The sequence below is a fragment of the Asterias rubens genome, chromosome 3 (assembly GCF_902459465.1).
Source record: "Asterias rubens chromosome 3, eAstRub1.3, whole genome shotgun sequence".
Taxonomy (NCBI): Eukaryota; Metazoa; Echinodermata; class Asteroidea; order Forcipulatida; family Asteriidae; genus Asterias; species Asterias rubens.
In genome coordinates, this window is record NC_047064.1 from 19,168,520 (window position 1) to 19,191,845 (window position 23,326).

The following is a 23,326-nucleotide window of genomic DNA, read 5'->3' on the forward strand; positions in this document are numbered from 1 at the left end:
ATCAACACAAGTATGACTTGAAATTGGGTGGTTTTCCTTTAAAACTTTTACTTATTCGAACTAACATGGTCTGCTAGTCAACAATATGACTAGTTCTAAAACATCATTCTGACCATGCATTTCATAACAGGCATGTGGTTTGAAATCAAAATACACTTGCAAGGGTTAAGGTTAAAAAATTGAAATGGCACTGTGTTTATCAAACTTGTTGCATCTATGATCCATGTCTCTTTATGAATACAGAATAAAGATATTTCAGATAAATTTATTTGAATACAGATTGTTTATGTTTTTGCATTTTGTTGTTCTTGGGTGTTTTTTGTTACAAAATATCAAAATCTCAAATAATACAATAAATATGATTGTATAAACAATTGGCCATGTACTTCAAATTAAACTTAATCATATGTCGTTGTGATGAAAACAAACTCTGCTCACATCACATTCAATGATTTGTTGACATGAGTAATGTGCAAAAAAAAAATAATAATAAGTTTAAGTATTGACATGTGTTAATTTAGGAATAAGAATCTACTTGTTGACAACGGGAAATATTGCCATTTGTTAAACTTGTTTTGCATAAATCATGTGTAAATGAAAGTTGAAACTATCTGGAAATATACCCCTGATTTTACAAACACAGTAACCAGGTAGTGTTACTCTATTTCCAGTACCATTCTGACATGACACATGTTGTCTGTGAAGGCTGGCTGGGTGGCAAAGTCATTTGTTGTGTAAATCATGCTGCCCTGGTGTACATGTCATTCCTGTGATGTCGTGCCAACTCTAATGGTGGTCCAGAACAAGGTGCCTCAAGATCTTTTCAAATATAAACACAAACATTTTTGAAACAATTAACAAAATAAAAATTGGTTATTTGTACATGTATATGGAATATAAAACCCATGCACTTGATGTTGATTCATTAAAGTGACATTTTAGCAAATACTACCTCCCTGCAGCCGATTTCACGAAACTTTACGCAACTGCGTGAGTCCACTTGCGCAATTTTAATGGCGCAAGTTGCTCCATAAACGTTGCACAAGTGGACTTACGCAGTTGCGTAAAGTTTCCTGAAATCGGCTGCTGGTCAAAGACATGATGTTGTTAGGATGTGGCTGTTCAGTGTGAAGTATTTTGGTAATGCAACGTTGGCTAAGGAGGCTGTTTACAAGTAACTACAATGAATGAAAGCTTAAATTTGTGTTTCCTTATTAAATGTTTGTTTACACATTTACTTTGTTTCCTTTTTTTTTTGGGGGGGGGGACACAGATCAAAATATCATGTAACAAAACTGGACTGCTTTGACAGTACATGTGTATATTGTTATACATGCACATGCCATTGACAGTATGAAATAATCAGTCTCTTACAGCCAAGTTTGAGAAGTATTCATCCGGCCTTTGTTTGCAGCATGACCTGTCCTGTTGTGTTGGCATCTCCCTACAGTTGGTACAAACCCACCAGCTTGGCAAGAGCTTTGCGGAGGTGGATGAATGTGGACTTGGAGGTGCCGGGTTTGATGAGGTCTCCAAGATGTTTACGCCAAGTCCTGGCATCTGCTCACATAGTACCTTCAACAAGAAATTGAAAACCATTGATATAACTTATTATATTAGTTCTCGAAAATTTTATTTTTTATTGTTTGAAAGGTCACACTTCTTTGAAAGAATTCGGGTTGACTTGTGTACGAGTTGACTTGGGTACAATATTTTGGGTAAACTGTTAAAAATATACAAAAAACATTTCATAAATCTGTACTATTTTTAAAATGTACTTCTACAATTTTTACAAAAGCCCTCACCTTCCCAGCCAGATAAACGACTCTTTTAATTGTAGCATCAAAGTAAATTAGGGTAAATTATGCCAAGTCATTAGTACGCTGGGCACTCGATTCAAATCCCCACCCCCATCTATGCACCAAGTGAATAGATCTACAAAATTATATGTAAACTAGTCATAGTACATGTACATTATGTACTCTCACAACTCAGTGCTGCGGCTGTCTCATGGCTGTGAATTTACGTGTCATGTCCACAATAATAACTAACAATAACATTGCATTGGGTATAAACAATCACGGTCCGTTCTCTCTCTCTCGTCGGCTAGTCCATGTCCCACTACATTATTCTTACCCTGATTGGCGAGGTGTCCTTTCCTTCTTTTTGGACGTGTCTTCAATCATCTCTTTGCGTAGAGCAATGAGCTGAATCTGTGTTTTTCGGCGATCCATTTTGACAGAAAAATGGTGTGTTTACATTTCACACAACGTCGTATAGACCTTATTGCAGATAGCAATTTTGAACAACTGCGCATGTGCGCGCAAAGGACTGTGGGAAAAATTTGGCACCTCGCTCAAAAAAGTAAACAACGTTCAACGTTCGTACACGATCGATCGGTTTGCAAAATGGATGTGGCAGGAGTGACCGAGAAAGAGCTGCTTGATAAAATAAATAGTTCTGCCATAGACGCACTAAGGTAATCTTTAGCTAAAGTGAATGTGCCAAGACACAGTAGTTAAAGACAAACTCCAAAGGCGACATTTTTTCGCGATAAAATTACTGTTTTTAGGTTTGCCCGTCTACGTCTGTAGGGCGTCTGACATTGACAAGGTCAATGGCGAGAAGTTGCAACACGGATCAGTGACCCTCTCCCGCAACCATCAGTCACCCTCGAGGGATCGGAAATAACAACCAAAACTTCCCACCAATGACTCCGATTTGTGCTGATAAATACTTCGACAAAAGCATGGACGACCTCCATGACAAAAGTAAGACATTTTTTTCTGTTACAAAACAGAGAAACATTGCCAAGGTCATGATGATCGAGGACTGTCATGACTGTTTTACAAAAAATACAATCATTTCTTATTCCTGGTATAGACTAGAGTCTAGATATAGCTCTATGGATAAAGCCCATCAATGGTTACATTGTCTTGATTCGATTGTATCTGTAATTGGTTATGATAGACTAATAAAAAGCCATATTGAGAGGACTATGTATACAGTAACTCGCTTTTATATTCTTTATAAATAATAGGCTATATTTGTACATCTGTTAAACCTGATTCTAAATTTATATACTGATAGGTCTCATTTTGTAGTTTAAGTGGGGGAAAAATCATTTCAAACCTTGCCATCAAAGAAGAAGTATTGTGAGCACTTAAATGTGATTCTCTGCAAACTCTGCATCTTCAAAATTTGGATTTAAATTAACAAGTAAACTGGCACTGTGGTCAGGTGGTTCAGGGCCCACTAATATGTAATAATGGGTTCAGTACTGCCAGAGGCAATTTGTAATGACTTCACAAAGCCAACATTAAAACGATTGATTTTTATTAAGCTGCAGCCAACTTTGGCAAACACGTCATGCATGTCAGAGTCCTTGTTCACAAAAAGACTCTAGAAGAAGGGTCAGACTATCTGCTACACCCTGTGACAAATTCTAGTTTGTGAATGCTATATCATGCATGTTGTGAATTTAACTCCCGGGTTGGTGTGAAAACAATTGTTCACAATCTAACCAGCATCTGTAATTATTTGACCCATTTTATGGTGAGAGTTTAAAGGTTTCATTAATAACTGTGGGTACACATAATTTAACTCTTGCTGAAAATAAATCCAAACTTGTCACACTTTTTGTTCCATATATTTGTTTACAAACAATTTTTTATTTACAAGTTCCATCCTTTAATTTTTTTCCTCAAATATTTAAATTGGTAATATTAACTTTATAACACATGTGACGCGGCGGTCGGTGGGGGCGCTGTCTCTCTCTACAGTATCTCCTACCACTTATCACCGTGATACAAATAAATTTAACTTCCCCAAGTCCGTTGGGCTAAAATATATAACCAGGCAGCTTACAATTATTAAGTGAAGAAATGGACTCAAAAACTTGGAATTGACACATGTCTAACAGTTTCAACAATTATTTATTTAACTCATAAAACCATCAAAATTATTAACTCTGAAACTGCTGTGAGACGTCTCTCTATTTACATCATTTATAATAAAAACCACTGGCACACACTAAGTGTAGGACGTGTTACTCCGCCCATATTATTATCAGCTCCTCGCTGGGACTACTCTCTTCTAGTTCTTGGACTGGTTATAGATGGCTAGTGCCGATCCCCTTTCCATTAACTGTGTTTACTCCGCCGAATCATCTAGTCTGACTCAAAATGCGGAGTAAAAGACGAGTACTAATAGTTCTTATGATAACTAATATACCTTCAGTCCCTGACTGGAATTAAACCTTGACTCATATTACTATCAGCTCCTTGCTGGGATTACTCTCTTCTAGTTCTTGGACTGGTTATAGATGGCTAGTGCCAATCCCCTTTCCATTAACTGTGTTTACTCCGCCGAATCATCTAGTCTGACTCAAAATGCGGAGTAAAAGACGAGTACTAATAGTTCTTATGATAACTAATATACCTTCAGTCCCTGACTGGAATTAAACCTTGACTCCCCGAGTCGTTAAACGCGTAGTAGCTCCAAGCTCCACCTTCAGTCCCTGACTGGAATTAAACCTTGACTCCCTGAGCCGTTAAACGCGTAGTAGCTCCAAGCTCCACCTTCAGTCCCTGACTGGAATTAAACCTTGACTCCCCGAGTCGTTAAACGCGTAGTAGCTCCAAGCTCCACCTTCAGTCCCTGACTGGAATTAAAACCTTGACTCATATTACTATCAGCTCCTTGCTGGGATTACTCTCTTCTAGTTCTTGGACTGGTTATAGATGGCTAGTGCCGATCCCCTTTCCATTAACTGTGTTTACTCCGCCGAATCATCTAGTCTGACTCAAAATGCGGAGTAAAAGACGAGTACTAATAGTTTCTATGATAACTAATATACCTTCAGTCCCTGACTGGAATTAAACCTTGACTCCCCGAGTCGTTAAACGCGTAGTAGCTCCAAGCTCCACCTTCAGTCCCTGACTGGAATTAAACCTTGACTCCCTGAGCCGTTAAACAAGTAGTTATAATAATACCGATGCGGGTCAAGTTATGACGAGTATCAGCCCCGCCTGCAACTATCCTGTGACTCCGCCGACCCCACAGTAGTTAATATTGATGCGTACCATATTGAGTATTAGCCTAAGCTATACCTTCAGCCCCCGGCTGGATTTATACTGTGGCTCCGCCGACCCCATAGTAGTTAATGATACTGATGCGGAGTAATTATGACGAGTATTAGCCTAAGCTATACCTTCAGCCCCCGGCTGGATTTATACTGTGGCTCCGCCGACCCCATAGTAGTTAATCATACTGATGCGGAGTCATTATGACGAGTATTAGCCTAAGCTATACCTTCAGCCCCCGGCTGGATTTATACTGTGGCTCCGCCGACCCCATATAGTCCAGCTGCTAAGGCCCATATGTGGACAAATTGTGCACTTTGTGGTAAAAGCATGAAACTTCCTACAGTTGTTACATACACCCTAAAGATCATTTTAAGACTTGGACCCATCTTGGATCTCACCCATTTTAGGGGTGGGGCTACATTTTAAGAAAGTGGGGGGTAACAAATTTAATGTCAGTTTTGACTATTTGAAAAACAATTCCGCTCATTTTTTTAGACTAAAATACATGATAACAGTTCAATAATTATTTGAAAATTAATAACTGTCTTGAATTCTGCCCATTTTGTGGGCGGAGTCATATTTTTAAGAAAGAAGGGGGGTAAAAAATGTAATAATGTTAATTTTGACTAAATTTGCTTTTCTCTGCTCATTGTTTTTAGACTAAAATACATGATAACAGTTTAATGATTATTTAAAAATTCATAACTGTCTTGAATTCTGCCCCTTAGTGGGCGGAGTCGTATTTTTAAGAAAGTGGGGGTAAAAAATGTAATATGTTAATTTTGACTAAATTTGCTTTTCTCTGCTCATTCTTTTAGCTTTTAGACTAAAATACATAATAACAGTAAAACAGTTATTTAAAAATTAATAACTGTCTTTATTCCTGCCCCTTTTGTGGGGGGAGTCACATTTTTTTAAAGTGGGGATAAAATAAAACATGCCATTCTAGCCCCTTGATTGTTGTACTGATACATGCAAAACCGTGTAAATACATGTATAGACATTTAATTACAATATTTCTACATTTTCAGTATGCACTACATCGTTGTTTGCAGTAACAGCGTTTACAATTTACTCACAGCACTTCTTTGCTCCCTCTTGAGAGTAAACGATTGGGTGCTAAACAAATCGAACCAGCAGTGATGCCTTAATGTTGAGTATTCTTATACAGTTTGTGCCTCTCCAAATTCCCACAAGAGCTCATTCGAACTGATGATGTGGCCCGACTCTACCCATCAGCCCCAAAAATGCTATACAGATACCTCAACCAGCAACACCCAAGCATCAAGTTCACCGTGTTCACCATGGGACAAGGGCAATCTGGCAATAGCTGTCTATGCCTGATCCCCACCACAAAGAAACAAGACAACACCCTCCACCACAGTTTCCAATGAAAAATAACCAACATTGACCGTTGTACACCAGTTCTTCTTTCATTACCCTAGCATCTAAACACACCCTCTTGTTCAAGGTTCCTACAACTTGTGTCTATGGTGTTCAATATATAGGACAGGATAGCCTTTGTCGGAGTTGTGAGTTGGTCTGTTGGAGTTGTGGGTTTGCCAGTCTGAGTGACTCAATGCCGCCGTTCTGCTTTCTTTTGTCATGTCGCTCGCCTGGCTGACAACACCCCAGCTAAAAACGCTCTTTGCATCGCCAGCAACTCCAGGGGAGGCCTAGCACCAGCTCCTGGCTGGAAAATATCCAGAGGCCGTCCAAGATCATCTTGGGGTAAACAACTGCCTGGCCTAGTGAAATCGACCACAAAGCTCTATAGGACGTGGACACAGGAGATCGGTGCGACTGACCTTTGCTGTCTCTGCAGTTGATTAATTGAGTCAGAGTGAAGAGAATTGGCTAGTTGGAGTGACGAGTTTAATAGTGCGGAACCGGTTCAGGAGGTACATTTTACCATTGGGAAGGTCTATCCCCGGGAACTGGATGGTGCGATCCTTTTTCATCAGGAACTTGTGCCGTCTGGACCTTGCCACTGCGTGCGCCGCTCTTCTGCTTTAGCGTTAGAGAACCATCACTGATATGGCACACTCTCTTTTGATCATCTGAATAGGGAAATTTGCCTTACTCAGGACTGGTAGCCAATCAGTCTTTGTGCAGCTAACAGCACCAGCGATGGTCCTCATGGTGCTGTTCAATTGAATATCGAGTAGGCTTGAGAGTTTCTCCAAACTGGATCACAATACTCAGCCCCCAGTGGCAGATAGCTAGCGCCGATGAGCAAAGTGTTTCGGCATTTGCTACCAAGAATTTACCAGTGAGATTGTGGATCATATTGTTTCTGGTCCCAATTTTGACAGTCACCTTCTGTGGAGGAGTTTTAAAGGCAATTGTAGGGTCACCGCAATGGTATGGACAGCTACAGTTTCAACCAGATTAACACCACCAAGCCGCCCCAAACTTAACTATATGTTCCCATACCCAAGGTCAACCATATACCACTACTCACTTTCTTCCGTGTATGTTCCATCAAGCAGGCATAAGGCCAATATACCCTCCGCTCACAAGAAACTTCATCATAAAACGAGGGATTCTTTAACCGACTACCGAATTGACTATAGTGCTGCAGAGGTCATCACTCTCATTCAGCCTTTTATCTTTGTAATCGAGAAGCCAAATGCCAACTGAACGTCTCCTGGTCTCGGGCTCTTCTTGAAAACTGTGACCCTACAGTGTATCTAGGTGTCACCCAAGACCGCTGCCTCTCCTTTAAGACCCATGTTGCGAAGACCAAAGCCAAAGTCTGTGCAAGAAACAACATTGTCAGCAAACTTACTGGAACAAGATGGAGTGCCAGCCCAGACACTCTTCGATCAACAGCCTCAGCCCTTTGTTTTTCATCTGCAGAGTATGCGTGCCCAGTCTGGGAAAGATCTACCCACGCTAAGAAGATTGATCCAGCCATCAATGCTACATGCCGACTCATCACTGGATGCCTCAGACCAACACCAACTGATAGCCTGTACAAACTTTCTGGTATAGCCAGACCACGAGCGAAACCCTCCATTCAGCCACACACCTGCTAAGAATAGACTCGGTCCAGGAAAAGCTTCCTCAACAAATACAAACAAAGTGCAGAAGCCGGGGCTCTTCGAACTGCCATGTGACATGAGAGACTTGGTAAACTTCCACCTAGAACATCCATTGACATACGTGCTTCGGAAGAACTCCCCCCTGATGCTGACTCAGGTTGGGCTGAATAGAAGTCCCTCAACAGACTTGGAACATCAACTGGCCGGTGCAACGTGTCTCTCAAGAAGTGGGGATATCTAGACTCTGAAGACGTTACCTGCATATGTAAGACAGAGCCACAAACTATGGAGCAGGAATACAGACCAGAGGACTTTGCAGAGTACAACGATCTTGCTAGGAACTGTGTCCAGTTCTGGCTGAAACATAATATATAGTGTGTGTGGACACGATAAGAAGAACAAGAAGCCTTGGCACCGCGAATGCATTAGAGGACATTGCAGTTACCAGCACGACACCCTTCTTCAAAACATCAGCCTCCACCTAAGTGACATTTGGCTCCTACTCTTCCTGACCAATGGATATCGACCCTCTATCCACAGCACATTTCCTAAACCCCCATTAACTTGGGTCGTACTGGTAGATTTCAATGGCCTCTCTAATGGCCTCATCAAATACCAACTCACCACTTTTCCTTTTCCCTGTACATGTTACCTATTTCAGTATTCTGACATGTATGCTACAGCTCAGTGATCATTCCAACACATCTCAACCGAATAACTACACTGCATGAGTGGATTCTTCGCCATATGTTTAACTGAAAACCTTTCTCAAAATTGAAAAAAAAAACTGCTAATATAAATTTTACTTATTGTTCTGGCCTGCATGGCATGATGCCAGATCACACTGTGTGGGTATAATGGTGTGATTTGAGAGCTTGAGTTTGCCATAGCCATAGTATACATAACCGACGATTTTACAGTACATGTATGTACATGTATCAGATTTTGCCGGCCCAGGACATACTTTTATTCCTGTATTGTTGATGAGATTGTTGGCTGCTTGTGCATTCTTGGCTGTATTACACATGTGTAATTTAGCGAACCCTCGTTTACTACTCTGGCCCTGCCCACAAAAGAGGGGATAAATAAAGAAACTATTTAAACTCATGGAAAAAATGTATTCTTTTATAGTATTTCTATTCAAATAACATAAATCAGCTTAAAAAAAACAATTAAAAAACAGTAATAGTTCACTAAAGATAACACTTTGTTTTAAAAACGCCCACTTTTAGAAATATTGAAACTCCGCCCACAAAAGGGCATTTTTTTTTACTAATTTATGTTCTAACTTATAATTATGATTTTCAAGTTTATATTTCTGGTCAAAAGAACAAAAAAAATTATTCTAAGTATGATTTTGCCCAATATTTATACCAAAGACCCCCCTTTTTATGCAAATGAGGCTCCGCCCCCAAATAGGAGAGACCCAAGGTGGGTCCAAGTCTAAAATTGATTATTAGCCCAATACCAACCATCATAGCAAATTTCATGCTTTTACCACAAAGTGCACAATTGTTCACCTTAGCAGCTGCACTAATAGTAGCTAAATGACTCGATGCGGAGTTGATACATTGTATATAAATTAACGTTCGGCCCCAAAGCATATAGTTGATATTACGACTCGCAATGCGGAGTCGGTTGCTGAGTAACTCCAAATGCGGAGTCCGTACTTAAGGGTGAGTGAGTGAGTTGCTGCCACTGTCCCCATACCTGATAATTTAGGGCAGCTTCTATTACAGCAACTGACTAAATAATCAGCATAATTTATGCACAATAACCCGATAATTTTCTCCTGATATTCAGTAAAGAGTGGCCCAAAATATCCGATAATTCAGCACACAATATTTATAAAGAGAGATTTATTTAAGCAATATTCACGTAAAATACAGCACACAAAAAGCCACAAATCTTTTATATTGAGTGTTGAGATGTAAAATAACATGACACTATAATTTCCAGCAATCGTCAAACATTTTGTCGTAAATAAATCATTTTGGGTGCATTTCATTTCAAGTTATAAGCAAACCAACACTAACCTGATAATTTAGGGCAGCTTCTATTACAGCAACTGAACATACATTGTAAAACTTTCCCTTTATATAGGCCGCGAATTTCTTACCGCTTTTTGATTGGCTGAAGGCAGCCACGCAAAATAGGATTCGCGCGCTACGAAAAAAACAGACAACATTTGCAATAAAACCCTTAATAAAAGGAAAGTTGTAAGGTTTTATAAATCGAGATTAAGACAAGTAATGATTGTGAACTTATTTATGAATAACCCCAGGTCTTTCTGCACTTTTACAAGCTTAATTTAAGGAAAGAAAGTCCTAACAGCGTCTCCCTTATTTGGTATGACGAATCACGAGTCATAGACCTAATGAATATTAATGAACTGAGTGTGCAATGGCGGCGCCCATACAACGATCATCTCGTCGCATAGAACTAAAGTAATCTATGAGAATTGTACGGATCTATATCACTTGTTTTTACATGAATTAAATTTTACACCTCAAAGGTAAGTTTTCTACTTGTTTAGGAAGAAATACACAATAATTAAATGAGACAAAATAGACGTGAACTCCGTCTCACGTCACACACACTTGGTATTTTCATGGCCCCTTAAAAACACTTACATTGCAGTTTACTTCACTCAATTATTATCTACCCTTGTTTGCCTCAGGTATTGTTCATGTTGACTGTACTGAGGCGGTTAACTACAACCCTCTAGATCTTTGCAATTGCAACCCTTGGTATTATTTAAATCTTTGCATTATGAAGTATTATTGTATGATTTAAGTAACCAGAATAAATGAAGCTTTAAACTCTTCAAGACAGTGGAAATGGACGTTTGGACAGTGTTATTGTTTGTATTGTACACTTCTACTTTCTCTGAGAATTGTAGCCTACAACCGCAGGACGCCACGCACAGGCATATTTAGAAGCACTTGCGATACCTTAGGTGTTTTCAAAGCCCAACAGCCGACAGAACGCTTGCGTCACAGTTCACTCTGCAATTAACATTTATCTCTTCATCGCCAATTTACGTGTCATCAGTCAAAAATGGCCTCAAGAGCATGAAGACACACACACACAGTCACACACAGCCTTTAGTCAATTCAGAAGATGGTCAATGAGCTCTCCTGCAGCAAAAGAAGTAGGATGTGGTTGGTCGAGTCCACAAAACAACAGTACAGATCACATCTTTGGAGTGAACACAGAACTGGGAAAATAACTGCTTCCAATATGAGTGCTGTCACGAAGCATGTTGATGCACAAGTAATTATCTGAAAGATAAAGCAGACAAAAACTAAGGGAATAAATGAGTGGTTACAAGTTCTTAAAAAGGCGTTTAAAACAGGCAGGGTCGTGGTCGTTCAGCCCTTGATCTGGATCTGGATCTGGATCAATATTCTCAACGCTCTTGTTTCCTCTTTTACGTATCTTATTTGATGACCTGACATGTATTGCATTTTAATGACTGAGACAGTTTTCGGATGCATTGTGTGGTGTGTGCGTAGTTAGTCTTGGTGCAAGATGTTTCTTGTTTTGCTTTCACACCCAGCGCGGCCAACTCACCAACATCGCCCGTAACGGTGAAACATCTAGCACCAAGACCAGCGCATATTATGCATCTAAACATATCCGAAAACAACCGGTTATAAACAGCTCCAGCTGGTCTTTATCACTCGTTAACTTTAAACACTCCCACCCCACGTGAAGCGCTCTCCACCACAACAGGAATGCAGTAGTGAAACTGATTGAGGTATTTATGAATGATCTTTTGCCTTGGAAATCATTACCAAACACTCTGCCCTGAAAGTCAGTCATGACCAATATGACTATGAGCTAATTAATGAGCAGTATCATTATCAGAATATTGATATTATATTCTGAATATAATATCAATATCTCCAAAACAAGTTGAGGAATATAGAATTGAATAGGCCAATGTTTCTTTCTACCACCAATCACACATACAATAAACATCTAGCCTATACAATACTCAATTTGTAGCCTACAGCTTGTTGGGCTTGACATGCTTGATGATTTAATCATGACCCGGTCATGATTAAATCATCAACAAGCTTTATTGATATTTTATTAAACTATTTTGTGTTCATTCAAAGTAAAAAAAAAACATGCATGGACCTAGGCCTACCTACGTATGTACGTACTTCTTCCGTTGAGTCGCAAAGCACACTGGTCCGATGGCATTATTGTCGTAGTTTTTTATATTAATAATACACATCTGACATGGCTAAATAAAGCATGGAGGTACACCCATTCGTGGCTGAAACTGTCTTCCGCCACAGAAGCATGACCGTCCACCACAAACAATGTCAATGTTTACAAACTTATTGTTTACACAAAAACTTTGTAGAACACGTTACGTGACGACCGTATAACTGGAGGTGCAAAATATTTCCCACGATCCTTTGCGGGACGTCGGATTTTTGCTATCTGCAATAAGGTCTATGGTAGAGAACGGTATATTACCTCGTGTTCTTCTGGTAGGTTTACCAGGCCATTGGCTACGGCGCCAGCCTAACTGCTGTGCATCGCGCATAAACGGACGATCGTTTTGACGGCTTGAAAAACGTATATATTTTGCGGGGCATGTTTCGGGGTCAGAGGTCACTGTTTGTTTTTTTTAATTAACATTCACTAATTACAACACATTAAATGTGTTTTATTGCAAGAACAACTCTTAATAAGTATAAGGAACACCCTCAAACGTGAAATTTTGTGAAATCTGAAGGCAACGTGTTCCTTTAATGGAGATTAAGGTTCTGATATTAAAGGCACTGTACACGTTTGGTAATTGTGTTCTCACTTGGAGTATCCCATCATAAGCATCATATAACAAACCTGTGAAAATTTTGGCTCAATCGGTCATCGAAGTTGCAAGAAAATGTGGACAGAAAAAACACCCTTGTTGGACGAATTTGTGTGCTTTCAGATAGGAATAAAAGACTTGTAGCTAGTTAATATTTGTTTTGAGTAATTACCAAACGTGTACCTTCCCTTTAAAGGAACATAATGTTGCCTTGGACCGGGCGAGTTGGTCCACTCTATGAAAAGCGTTTTAGTTTGTTGTGAAATGCAAAAGGAAGATTTGATCCACACAAATGCCTCGAAATAGCACGGGTTTCCTTTATGTCGTGAACTAGTAAACACGGCACGCAATTTTGTGGGAAATGGCCCGGCTGTGTTGTTCCCAAAGTACACGCAACACCGTGCAATTTCAAGGTATAGTTGTGTGGATCATTTATAATTCTACTTTAAAACATCTTTCTATAAAAATCATATGTATTTCATAACAAACGGGTTACAAACGCTTTTCAAAGACCAACTCGCCCGATCCAAGTTAACGTGTTCCTTTAATGATGTGAGACGAAGTCTGACAAAATCAATAGAAGGAGACAATTGCATTACTGCGTGCACAAAATGCACTCGACTTATCAGTTTTATTGATTGTCAGGTTTTGGGAACAAGAAAATAGAATTAGGCCTTACCCCCACCCCCCGCCCCCCCCCCCTTGCCTACCCTATCGCAACATCCATTATGAAACAGCCGTTATAAAACTCATCATTATAATGTGACACCTTTAAAAAAAATGAACGAAGAAACGGCTTGAACTTTGAGTCTATTATCACAATCACGTGCGTGACTGCCATGGAGCAAAAAAATCCCCATGGCACGAAATCCAAGCCACGTATTTAATTACCAGCCATCCACACAATGGAGGAAGACACTAGAAACCTATCGATAGGGTCGCTTGAATTTTATGTCCAGTAAAATTCATAGGAAATTCTTTCGTCAAACAAATTATAGATATAAGGTGCACCAGAGTCATGAATATCATTCCATAATTCGATAGCCTCTCGTCAAGGCGCATGCAGCACCCCTACATATGCCGCACGAAAATACCAGCCGTTAGTAGTGCTGCGCTGTGTTCGTGTGAGATATAATAATGGGGATGCCTCGTCCGCCTTGACTAAAGGCTAACTGTGTTTGCATGTGTGATTGCGTGTCAACGGGGAATCCCCGATGAGAAATCCGCGGAGCCTTGAAAACTACGGAGCATATAAAGAGACAAACTAAACAAAATGGAAAAGTTAAAAAGAAATTGTCAGCAATGTTTTGTCCCCTCAAAATGTTATTTCATTCCCCGAAGTTTCACTAGGAATACTATTTCCTTCCCTAGAAATAATTTCGAGGGAACGAAATAATTGTAATATTTGTTAACCTTTTATTTTGTTTTTATGTGGCTCTTTTGGGGTTCCGTAGATAACGTCTCGGGATGTAAAAATTTAATCATTACCGCTTTGGATTGTCATTTGCCCTTCCCTGTGTGGCCTTTGCTATTTCATTGTCTAAATAATTAAAACACCAGATTAAATAGAATATCTGAAATAGACTAAAACTACTGACAACTAAATTATCTCACAACTAGATTAAAACAAATAAAATTGATAATATAAATAAAGTTAATACAAAATATCTAATTAAATACACTCAATTAATAAAATAAGTTTAAAACGAGAATATAAACTAAACATCTTGAAAATATAAGCTTTAAAAAGACTTAACATTTTTGTTTTATGTTTCATGCAAACAGTGCGGGGAGTTCTTCATGGGGGCATGCGCAGAGTGATCGAGTGGGCCCAGTGTTTGTTAGATAAAAATAGACAATTATTGCGCACTGAATTCAACTTAGGAATGTACTACATAGAAAGGCACTTTTTGTTTTAAATGTCTTGAAAAATGACAGAGCATACTGATGGAAACGTCGATTTGTTAAAAACACAGCACATCGAGGGATATATTAATTATAAATGTCTCATTATACTTGATGTTTTCAATTATAATGATTACAGCAAATGGCTCGGTCTTATTCATTCTAAATTAAATGGTGAATGATTTGGTATTAATTTTTTATTTTTTTATATCAGGTTTACGCGGCAATCTTCATGATTTTAAAACTTCAGATCTAAATCTACAAAAGGCAACAATTTTTTTGTTTAATACAATCCGTTACCTCCGGATTCCATACCCTTATTGCAGATCTACAACCCGTTATAACGTGTTCACAATCCATTATACGGATTCAAAGTGGTAAAGAACGGATTCGTGATCACTGAACAGATTCATAATCCACTACTCCACAACGGATTGTGAATCCGTAATAACGGATTCGAATACGTAAATAACAGATTGTGAAGTGAGTAATAGTGGTGTTCACAATCCGTTATACGCCATTCAAAGTGGGAAAATAACGAATTCGTGATCACTGAAAAGATTCATAATCCAATACTCCTTGTAACGGATTGTGAATCCGTAATAACGGATTCGAATACGTAAATAACAGATTGTGAATCAGTAATAGTGGAGCCATCATAGTGTCCAAGCCCCTGTGTTTATACCACGCGTTGGTGCCTTCCGATGTAACCACAGAGTTGTAACTAAAAGTAAAAAACACACACAGCACAAGCCCATCCAGCATTTCCTGCAACGCTTGCATGCTCATAACAATAATAATAATAATGTCACCTTCAAACAGAACACAAACCAAAATTACTTGAGCTGGAGTCTAGGTTCATTGGATGCGTTGCCACAATCACACAGGTGAAGAGTGGGAAATCCCGTTGTCAGGGAAACGCACGACAGTTTAAAAACATCTTTCTAACCATGCATTTCATAGCAAACAGTTTCAAACGCTTTTCGTAGACCAACTCGGCCGATCCAAGGCAACGTGTTCCTTTAATCTCCTGCTTCTTATTATTCACAAAAAGAGCACAAACATCAGTATAACATAACTACAATGTAAAGGTCAAGTGTCAAAACATGTCTGGCTATAGCCTACCGCTCTACCTGGCAAGTATAAACAAATAATGGTGTTACCGCAAACCACCTCACCATGCAATGCCTCAAACCTATATAAATAAAATTAATAAAAACTACAGCAAATGCCTTTTTTGTATTCATTTTAATTGAAAACAAAAATTGTGTCTTCTTTCGCCCTTTTAAAGACAGTGGATTTATTGGTAAATGTCAAAGACTAGTAACGAACCTGTGAAAATTTGAGCTCAATTGGTCGTCGAAGTTGCGGGATAACAATGAAAGAAAAAAACACCCTTGTCATACGAAGTTGTGTGCTTTCTGATGCTTGATTTCGAGACCTCAAATTCTAAACTTGAGATCTTGAAATCAAAATCGTGGAAAATTACTTCTTTCTCGAAAACTATGGCACTTCAGAGGGAGCCGTTTCTCACAATATTTTATACAATCAACCTCTCCCCATTACTCGTAATCAAGAGAGGTTTTATGATGATAATTATTTTGGGTAATTACCAATAGTGTCCACTGCCTTTAAAGCAATTGTATATACGTTTGGTAACTGGAACCCACTGTTCGTTTCAATAATGTTATAGTAGCTGTAGATATAAAACAATAAAACTGAATGGTGAACATTTTCAGAAGGTGAACAGATTTTGCATCTCGTTTTGAGAAATTGCTTACAATCTGGTGCGGGAATATAATGTCAACGCAAGATCTGAAGAATACTCTGCAATGGGAGACTTTTGAACACTAGGTGGCAGCAGACTTACCAGGTAAATTTCCATTGTTTACGTAGTTGTGAGCATGCGTACATTATCGAGAACAATGGATTTTACCTGGTAAGTCTGCTGCCACCAAGCGTCCCAAAACTTTCCCATTGGAATGAGAACCGTCACTGTCAGTAACGCTTCTCGGATTTGGGGAAAGGCCTAAAGAAATAACTTTTTCTCCATAACCGCAGTACTTCAAAGAGAAACATTTCTCAAACTGCAAGTTACTATCCGAAGCTGCTGTACTTTTCTATCAAGTAACCTGTTGTTGCCATTAATTTCACAGTTATTACCAAACGTTATATACATAGGCAGATCCAGTTTGCTTCATTCAAGTTTTGAAGCGTGGAACTCGAAAAAGTAAAAATGTTTCTTGAGACATAATACACAAGGTATTAAAAAAAAAGTTTAAAATACAAGAAAGTTTCATAAAGTGTAAAAGGTAACAGAAAAGAGACAACGTTGTCAACAAACAGTGCACAAGTCAAGTACCCAAATATACAAAGTTTAAGAAACGTTCGTCAGAGAGAAAAAAAGGATGACTATACAGTTTTTGTATGATTTTAGTCTTTAGGCCATGTTCTCAATGGCGGCTACTACGGCTACTGGCTATGGGTGCATCTCGTCATGCGTTGAGTACCGTAACAACAGTCGTGAGCCACAGCTAAATCCACCAAGAGTCATAATGCACAAACGTCATCTATAAAATATACCACAATGCATTTTGGGAAACCGAGTACGGTTGAAAAACAAATCAAGCTGTCAAGAAGGACACCAATCGTATAGTTTACATGGAACTTTGCCGCTTGTGTACTGTAGATTTTTTTTTTTTTTTTACAAATCCAGGCGTATAGAGCTATCTACAAGTTCGAGTATCGTAGCATTAGATCTGTAAGTTTCATGATGCAGATCGTTGCAGAACGGTTATTTAAAGAACAAAAAAACGTTAGAAAATACGGTGTTGCGGTGCTCCATGATGGTTACCGCATGGACTCGGATTTCACCCAGAACCCTTTGCGCCGATTATGCGCATTGGGGCATTAATGTGCTCATCAGATACGGCCTATAAACAGTGCTACTACAACAAATTTTGTTTTATTTTAAATCAGGCTAACACGGCTATCTCTATCATGAATACAAAATTTGTATTGGTAAAGAAAGAAATTGTTTCTAACCTTTTGTTTGTCTTACATCAGTGACTTCAATAAGGAGCATAGCGACATCTGCTTTGGGGTTTGCGTCTGACTTGGAGTTTCGGCGGCGTTGTCGCTTCATCTGTGTCATGGGGCTGGACGTCTGGTTTGATGTGAGTTGACATTGAAGGAACAGATTCCGCTTCAGATGTAGTGACAAGTGGACTGATGCTCCTTTTTGAAGGAAAAGGCTCAGCTTCTGGTAGTGCGTTATCAGCTTCAGTGTGCATAGGCTCAGCTTCTGGTAGTGAGTTAACAGCTTCAGTGTGGATAGACTCCACTTCTGGTAGTGCGTTAGTAGCTTCAGTGTGGATAGGCTCAGCTGCTGGTAGAGGAGCTTCAGTGTGGATAGGCTCAGCTTCTAGTAGTGCTTCGTCAGCTTCGGTGTGCATAGGCTCAGCTTCTGGTAGTGCTTTATCAGCTTCAGTGTGGATAGGCTCAGCTTCTGGTAGTGCGTTATCAGCTTCAGTGTGGATAGGCTTAGCTTCTGGTAGTGTGTTATCAGCTTCAGTGTGGGTCGGCTCAACTTCTGGTAGTGCGTTCGTAGCTTCATTGTGGATAGGCTCAGCTGCTGGTAGTGGAGCTTCGGTGTGGGTAGGCTCAGCTTCTAGTAGTGCTTCGTCAGCTTCGGTGTGCATAGGCTCAGCTTCTGGTAGTGCGTTATCAGCTTCTGTGTGCATAGGCTCAGCTTGTGGTAGTGCGTTATCAGCTTCAGTGTGGTTATTCTCCGCTTCTGGTAGTGCATTAGTAGCTTCAGTGTGGATAACCTCAGCTGCTGGTAGAGGAGCTTCAGTGTGGATAGGCTCAGCATCTAGTAGTGCTTTATCAGCTTCAGTGTGGATAGGCTTAGCTTCTGGTAGTGTGTTATCAGCTTCGGTGTGGATAGGCTCAGCTTGTGGTAGTGCGTTATCAGCTTCTGTGTGGTTAGGCTCCGCTTCTGGTAGTGCGTTATCAGCTTCAGTGTGGTTAGGCTCCGCTTCTGGTAGTGCGTTATCAGCTTCAGTGTGGACAATGGGATATGTAAATGTAGATATGGACAGTGTTTTTTCTTCGGATGGTTTTCTGAGGAGCATGACAGACACTGTGAATACATTGTTGGGATTTTTTCCAGTCACTCGGTCAAATGTAGTCAATATATCTGAGCGATTCGCCACGGGCATACTGAACCAACGAATGCTTCTGTACAGCGTTTCTTGAACTCCTTTGAAGGAAGCAATTTCCTTAAACTCTCCATCTTCATTCTTATAAGCATTGTCAATATAAAGCACCAGAGCGCCTGGTTTAAGTTCCCGGAAAATTGTACGCAGTAAGTTGCCACAGTCATTGTTTTTGCGGATAGAATTAGCCACAGTGGAGAAAAATTTGACAAAGGAGACAATGTCAGCCGACCTAATTTTATCCAGCTCGTTCATGCTCAGACCGTTAGAACTACGAGTCATGTCACAGGAGAAATACGTCATCGGTGGAAACTCATCACTGGCGTTGTTCTGTGTAATCTTTTTCCAAGTGTCCTCCCATTCAGGTCGGAGATCAAATATCGAGCACTCCAAACGGTTAGTTGAAACCAGTCCAGTGTCCCGTAGATACTTGGTCAGGCCCACAGCGTCTGATCCAGGCCCACCACCGATGGAGCACACACGGAAACGCGGCTTGTATTTCCATATTTCCGTGAGATGCCCCCAATTCGCCAGTGCTAGCTGCAGACTTTGATAGACCATATAGCTATGTACTGCAAAGAAGCGATACACGTAGGCACATCTGTAGCATTCGTCACTCCAATCCGTCCTTTCTGTTGTATCAAGTTTGCTTATGTATATGACGTTTATTTCCCTCAAACATTCTTTAACTAATCTGGCTTTCTCTGAGGCATTTTGATCTGAACTTGATCTTAAAAACTCACTAACAACACTTTCAAAATATTCATTGGCTTTAATAACTGTCGAGTGCCTGTCATTATTTAAACGAAAAACATCACCATTTACAGACGTCATTTTAACTGGAAACCAATGTTTACACTACAGCGTTCGGAAAATAAGTGAGCCCAGCATAAACTGACTGAGTATAACAATGGCCAATTCACTCAAAATAAATGTAAAAACAGGTGTTGCAACGTTAAACGGGGAATCCCCGAAATATTGACGACAGAGGGCGCTGTTTCGGATAATGTTAAAAGCCAAAATCTCTAAACACAGGGCCACAATGTTGTACATATATATAAATTTCCCAGAATTATTTACGATTTTTTTTTTTGAATGTATTTATAGCCCTCCATAACATTTTTATCAAAACAACCCAAATTCAACCCAAGCAAAGCCAGTAATATCGAAGGTTTGATTCTTAATACGCGTCGCAACTGCCATACTGGGTGATAATGGGTCATCTGATTTCAATGTAAAATAATTTAATAAAATATTATAGGAACGTACTGAAATTGGATTATTTAACTACTGTGTGCGTAGAAACACACATACGGGGAACAAGAAGGGGAACATTCGGCAGGGTGACCCCCTTACCCAACTGTCCCTGAGTCGAATTCATAACCAAACCCGCTTGCGTTAACCACCTCAGCCTCAGTCGTATTCCGCCCACGTTAGCTCCGACATTGTACCCTTTAATCATAATTTATGTGACCTTCAAAAAACGCACAATGATAAGAACATCTTGAGCTTGAGTGTAAAGTTCCCCGAATGACTCATGTGTGATTGCATGAACGGGGAGAGTCCCATGTCACGCAATGTATACAATTTGCATTGTGGGTGGGGAGTAGACAAAAACAAAATTTCAATTGCTTGAAAATTCATGTTCTTTATATTCTTCAAAAAACACACTGGCCTACGGCTTATGTGTTACTGTGCTGTAGGTCTACTTGTCAATGGCCTGATTTTTATAAAGCCTGTAAGCACAATACATCTCTATAAGCATTATGAAACAAGCTACCAGCCACCCAATTTTTGCTTAGAAAAGAAATTTGTTGAGAGAAAATGAACACGTATAGTTGTGACATGAAGAAAACCTTTATAAAACCTGAACTTGAAACCTTGTGAGATTGCAGTCAACGTGCCTTGTACTCAGGTCATACTAATTTTTACGAGATATAAGTCATAGCTTCTGATTATTACTGATTAGACATCACGTCATAAAAATTACTTTCGTGTCCACCCTCCCTCTTCAATGTCACTTTAACGCTTTCGATTAACCACTTGCACCCCCCCCCCTTCATTTTCATTAAAGTCAGCATAAAAAGGTTGTGGCTAACGCGATGAGACAGTAGTCCTACATTAAATACTACATCAAACAATAATACCGTCTGTTCTTCTATTATTGAAATGAAATGAAATGCCAAGAAAGTAACCCTCGGGAAATTATTGGGGGATTGTTTCTGAGATGGTGCACACTATTGACTGACAATAATTATTTAGATTTAATATTTTCATTCACAATATTCAGTTTATTCATTCCGTGCTAGAAATTAGTTGAAACATACTTCTAACACTTTTCACATTACCAAATATTTCACACTCCAAAATAGTGATTAAAAAAAACAAAATGAAGGGCAAAAGACCATGACAAATTTGCACAGGTTTCTTATTTTATACATACACCAAGTGAAGATGGTCTTTGACAATGATTAATAAAAGTATACACTGCCTTTTTACAACTTTTCTCTGAGGTCAAAATTGTGTACCTAACAAAGAACGTAGAAAATATTTCAGACATGATCTTGTAATAGCTTATTTCAAGAACAGCCGTTAATGAACATTTTATCACATTAATGCTAAAACTTCCTCCAAAATATACAACTCTTTTTCATGGAATTCAAAAATTAACAAATAAAAGGTTTTATGCTACAATTGTGATATAGTTGTTAGTTTCAATAACTCAGTGTTATAATTCATCGGAGGTATTATAAGGTTTCACACCAGATTAAATAGAATATCTACAACTAGATTAAAACAAATAAAATTGATAATATAAACAAATTTAATGAAAAATATCAAACTAATAAAATATTAACTTTAAAACGAGAATATTATAAACTAAACATCTTGAAAATGTAAGCTTAAAAAGACTTAACATTTTTGTTTTATGTTTAATGCAAACAGTGCGAGGAGTTCTTCATGCCGCTGTAAAAAAAAATTGGGTAAAAAAAATCCAAATTTTTTACCCAATTAAGGGCGAATAGTGAACTCCTCCAACTTTTGGGCAAAATATTACCCATCAAAGTTAGGCACTCTGATCGCCAAAATAATTGGGTAATCAATTGGGTAATCAATAGTTGGGTATATTTTGGTAACCAACAGTTGGGTAATTTTTTTTTAACCCATTTTCTCGGGTATTTAATACATTATCAATAACCCACTTATTGGGCGATGATTTTATTAATGATTTAACCTTTTTCGGTGTTATCCAACAAATGGTGAATATATTTAACCCTTTGATTTACAGTTTCTTTTGTGATACGTCATACAACCAGGCATAGAAAATATCTTTTCCACAATGGCAAACGGTAGTGAGATGTGACCTTGGCATCTCTCTCAAAATCGAGAGGGTGCTCAGTGGTTTGTAGATGCTATGGAAGGTTGGTTTTTAACTAACAGTTTGTTTCCTGTTCAGTTGTTGTACACAGTCGTGACAGTTGCAGCGCAAACACACGCATACATGCCACAACCGGCGTTGCACATAATGGCATGATCAAACTGAAACTAAAAACTGAAACTAATTCAACAGTAGTGTCACTTTGTTGCTCCCTCTGCAACTGTCACAACTATGTACGACTGAATAGAAAACACAACTTCATATTTATTTAAAAACTAACCTTCAAATTTGATCTATATCTACTGGAAAACCCCGCTCGTCAGAGCCACTCCGCCACTCGCCATGTTGGAAAATATCGTTATGTTTTTTTTAATACCTTGGCCAACTTTTGGCCAACTCTTTGATCGTAGTACGCATGATCGGATGATTTTGACCAATTAATGTGCATCATTTTAACCAACAATCGAAATTAACTAAAATTACCAAAAAAGTTGCTCCAATAAATAAGCAAAAGTGTAACCAACAGTTATGATAAATTCAGATTACGAATTATTTGCCCAACACTTGCCCAAATTTTGTTCCCCTTTTTAAACAAAAAATTGGCAAACAAAATGTTTGTCCAACACCAATTATTGGTTTTGTTGGGCAATTATCGACCAATAATTGTTGAAGTTACTTTGCCCAACAAATGATTTGACCAACGTTTTTGCAGTGTACCCTGCCTTTTTACAACTTTTCTCTGAGGTCAAAATTGTGTACCTAACAAAGAACGTAGAAAATATTTCAGACATGATTTTGTAATAGCTTATTTCAAGAACAGCCGTTAATGAACATTATCACATTAATGCTAA

At 39.0% G+C, this 23,326-nt stretch overlaps 1 protein-coding gene across 1 annotated transcript in view; it reads right to left on the reverse strand.

Moving 5' to 3' along the window:
- The window catches only part of LOC117287859, a 29,666-nt gene extending 9,266 nt beyond the window's left edge, over positions 1-20,400 (reverse strand). The window contains exon 1 of the mRNA XM_033768417.1: positions 17,922-20,400. Within this exon, the coding sequence (XP_033624308.1) occupies positions 17,948-19,930 (1,983 nt within the window). The 5' untranslated portion in view covers positions 19,931-20,400 and the 3' untranslated portion in view covers positions 17,922-17,947. The remainder of the gene's footprint in view (positions 1-17,921) is intronic.
- Positions 20,401-23,326: the final 2,926 nt, after the last annotated feature.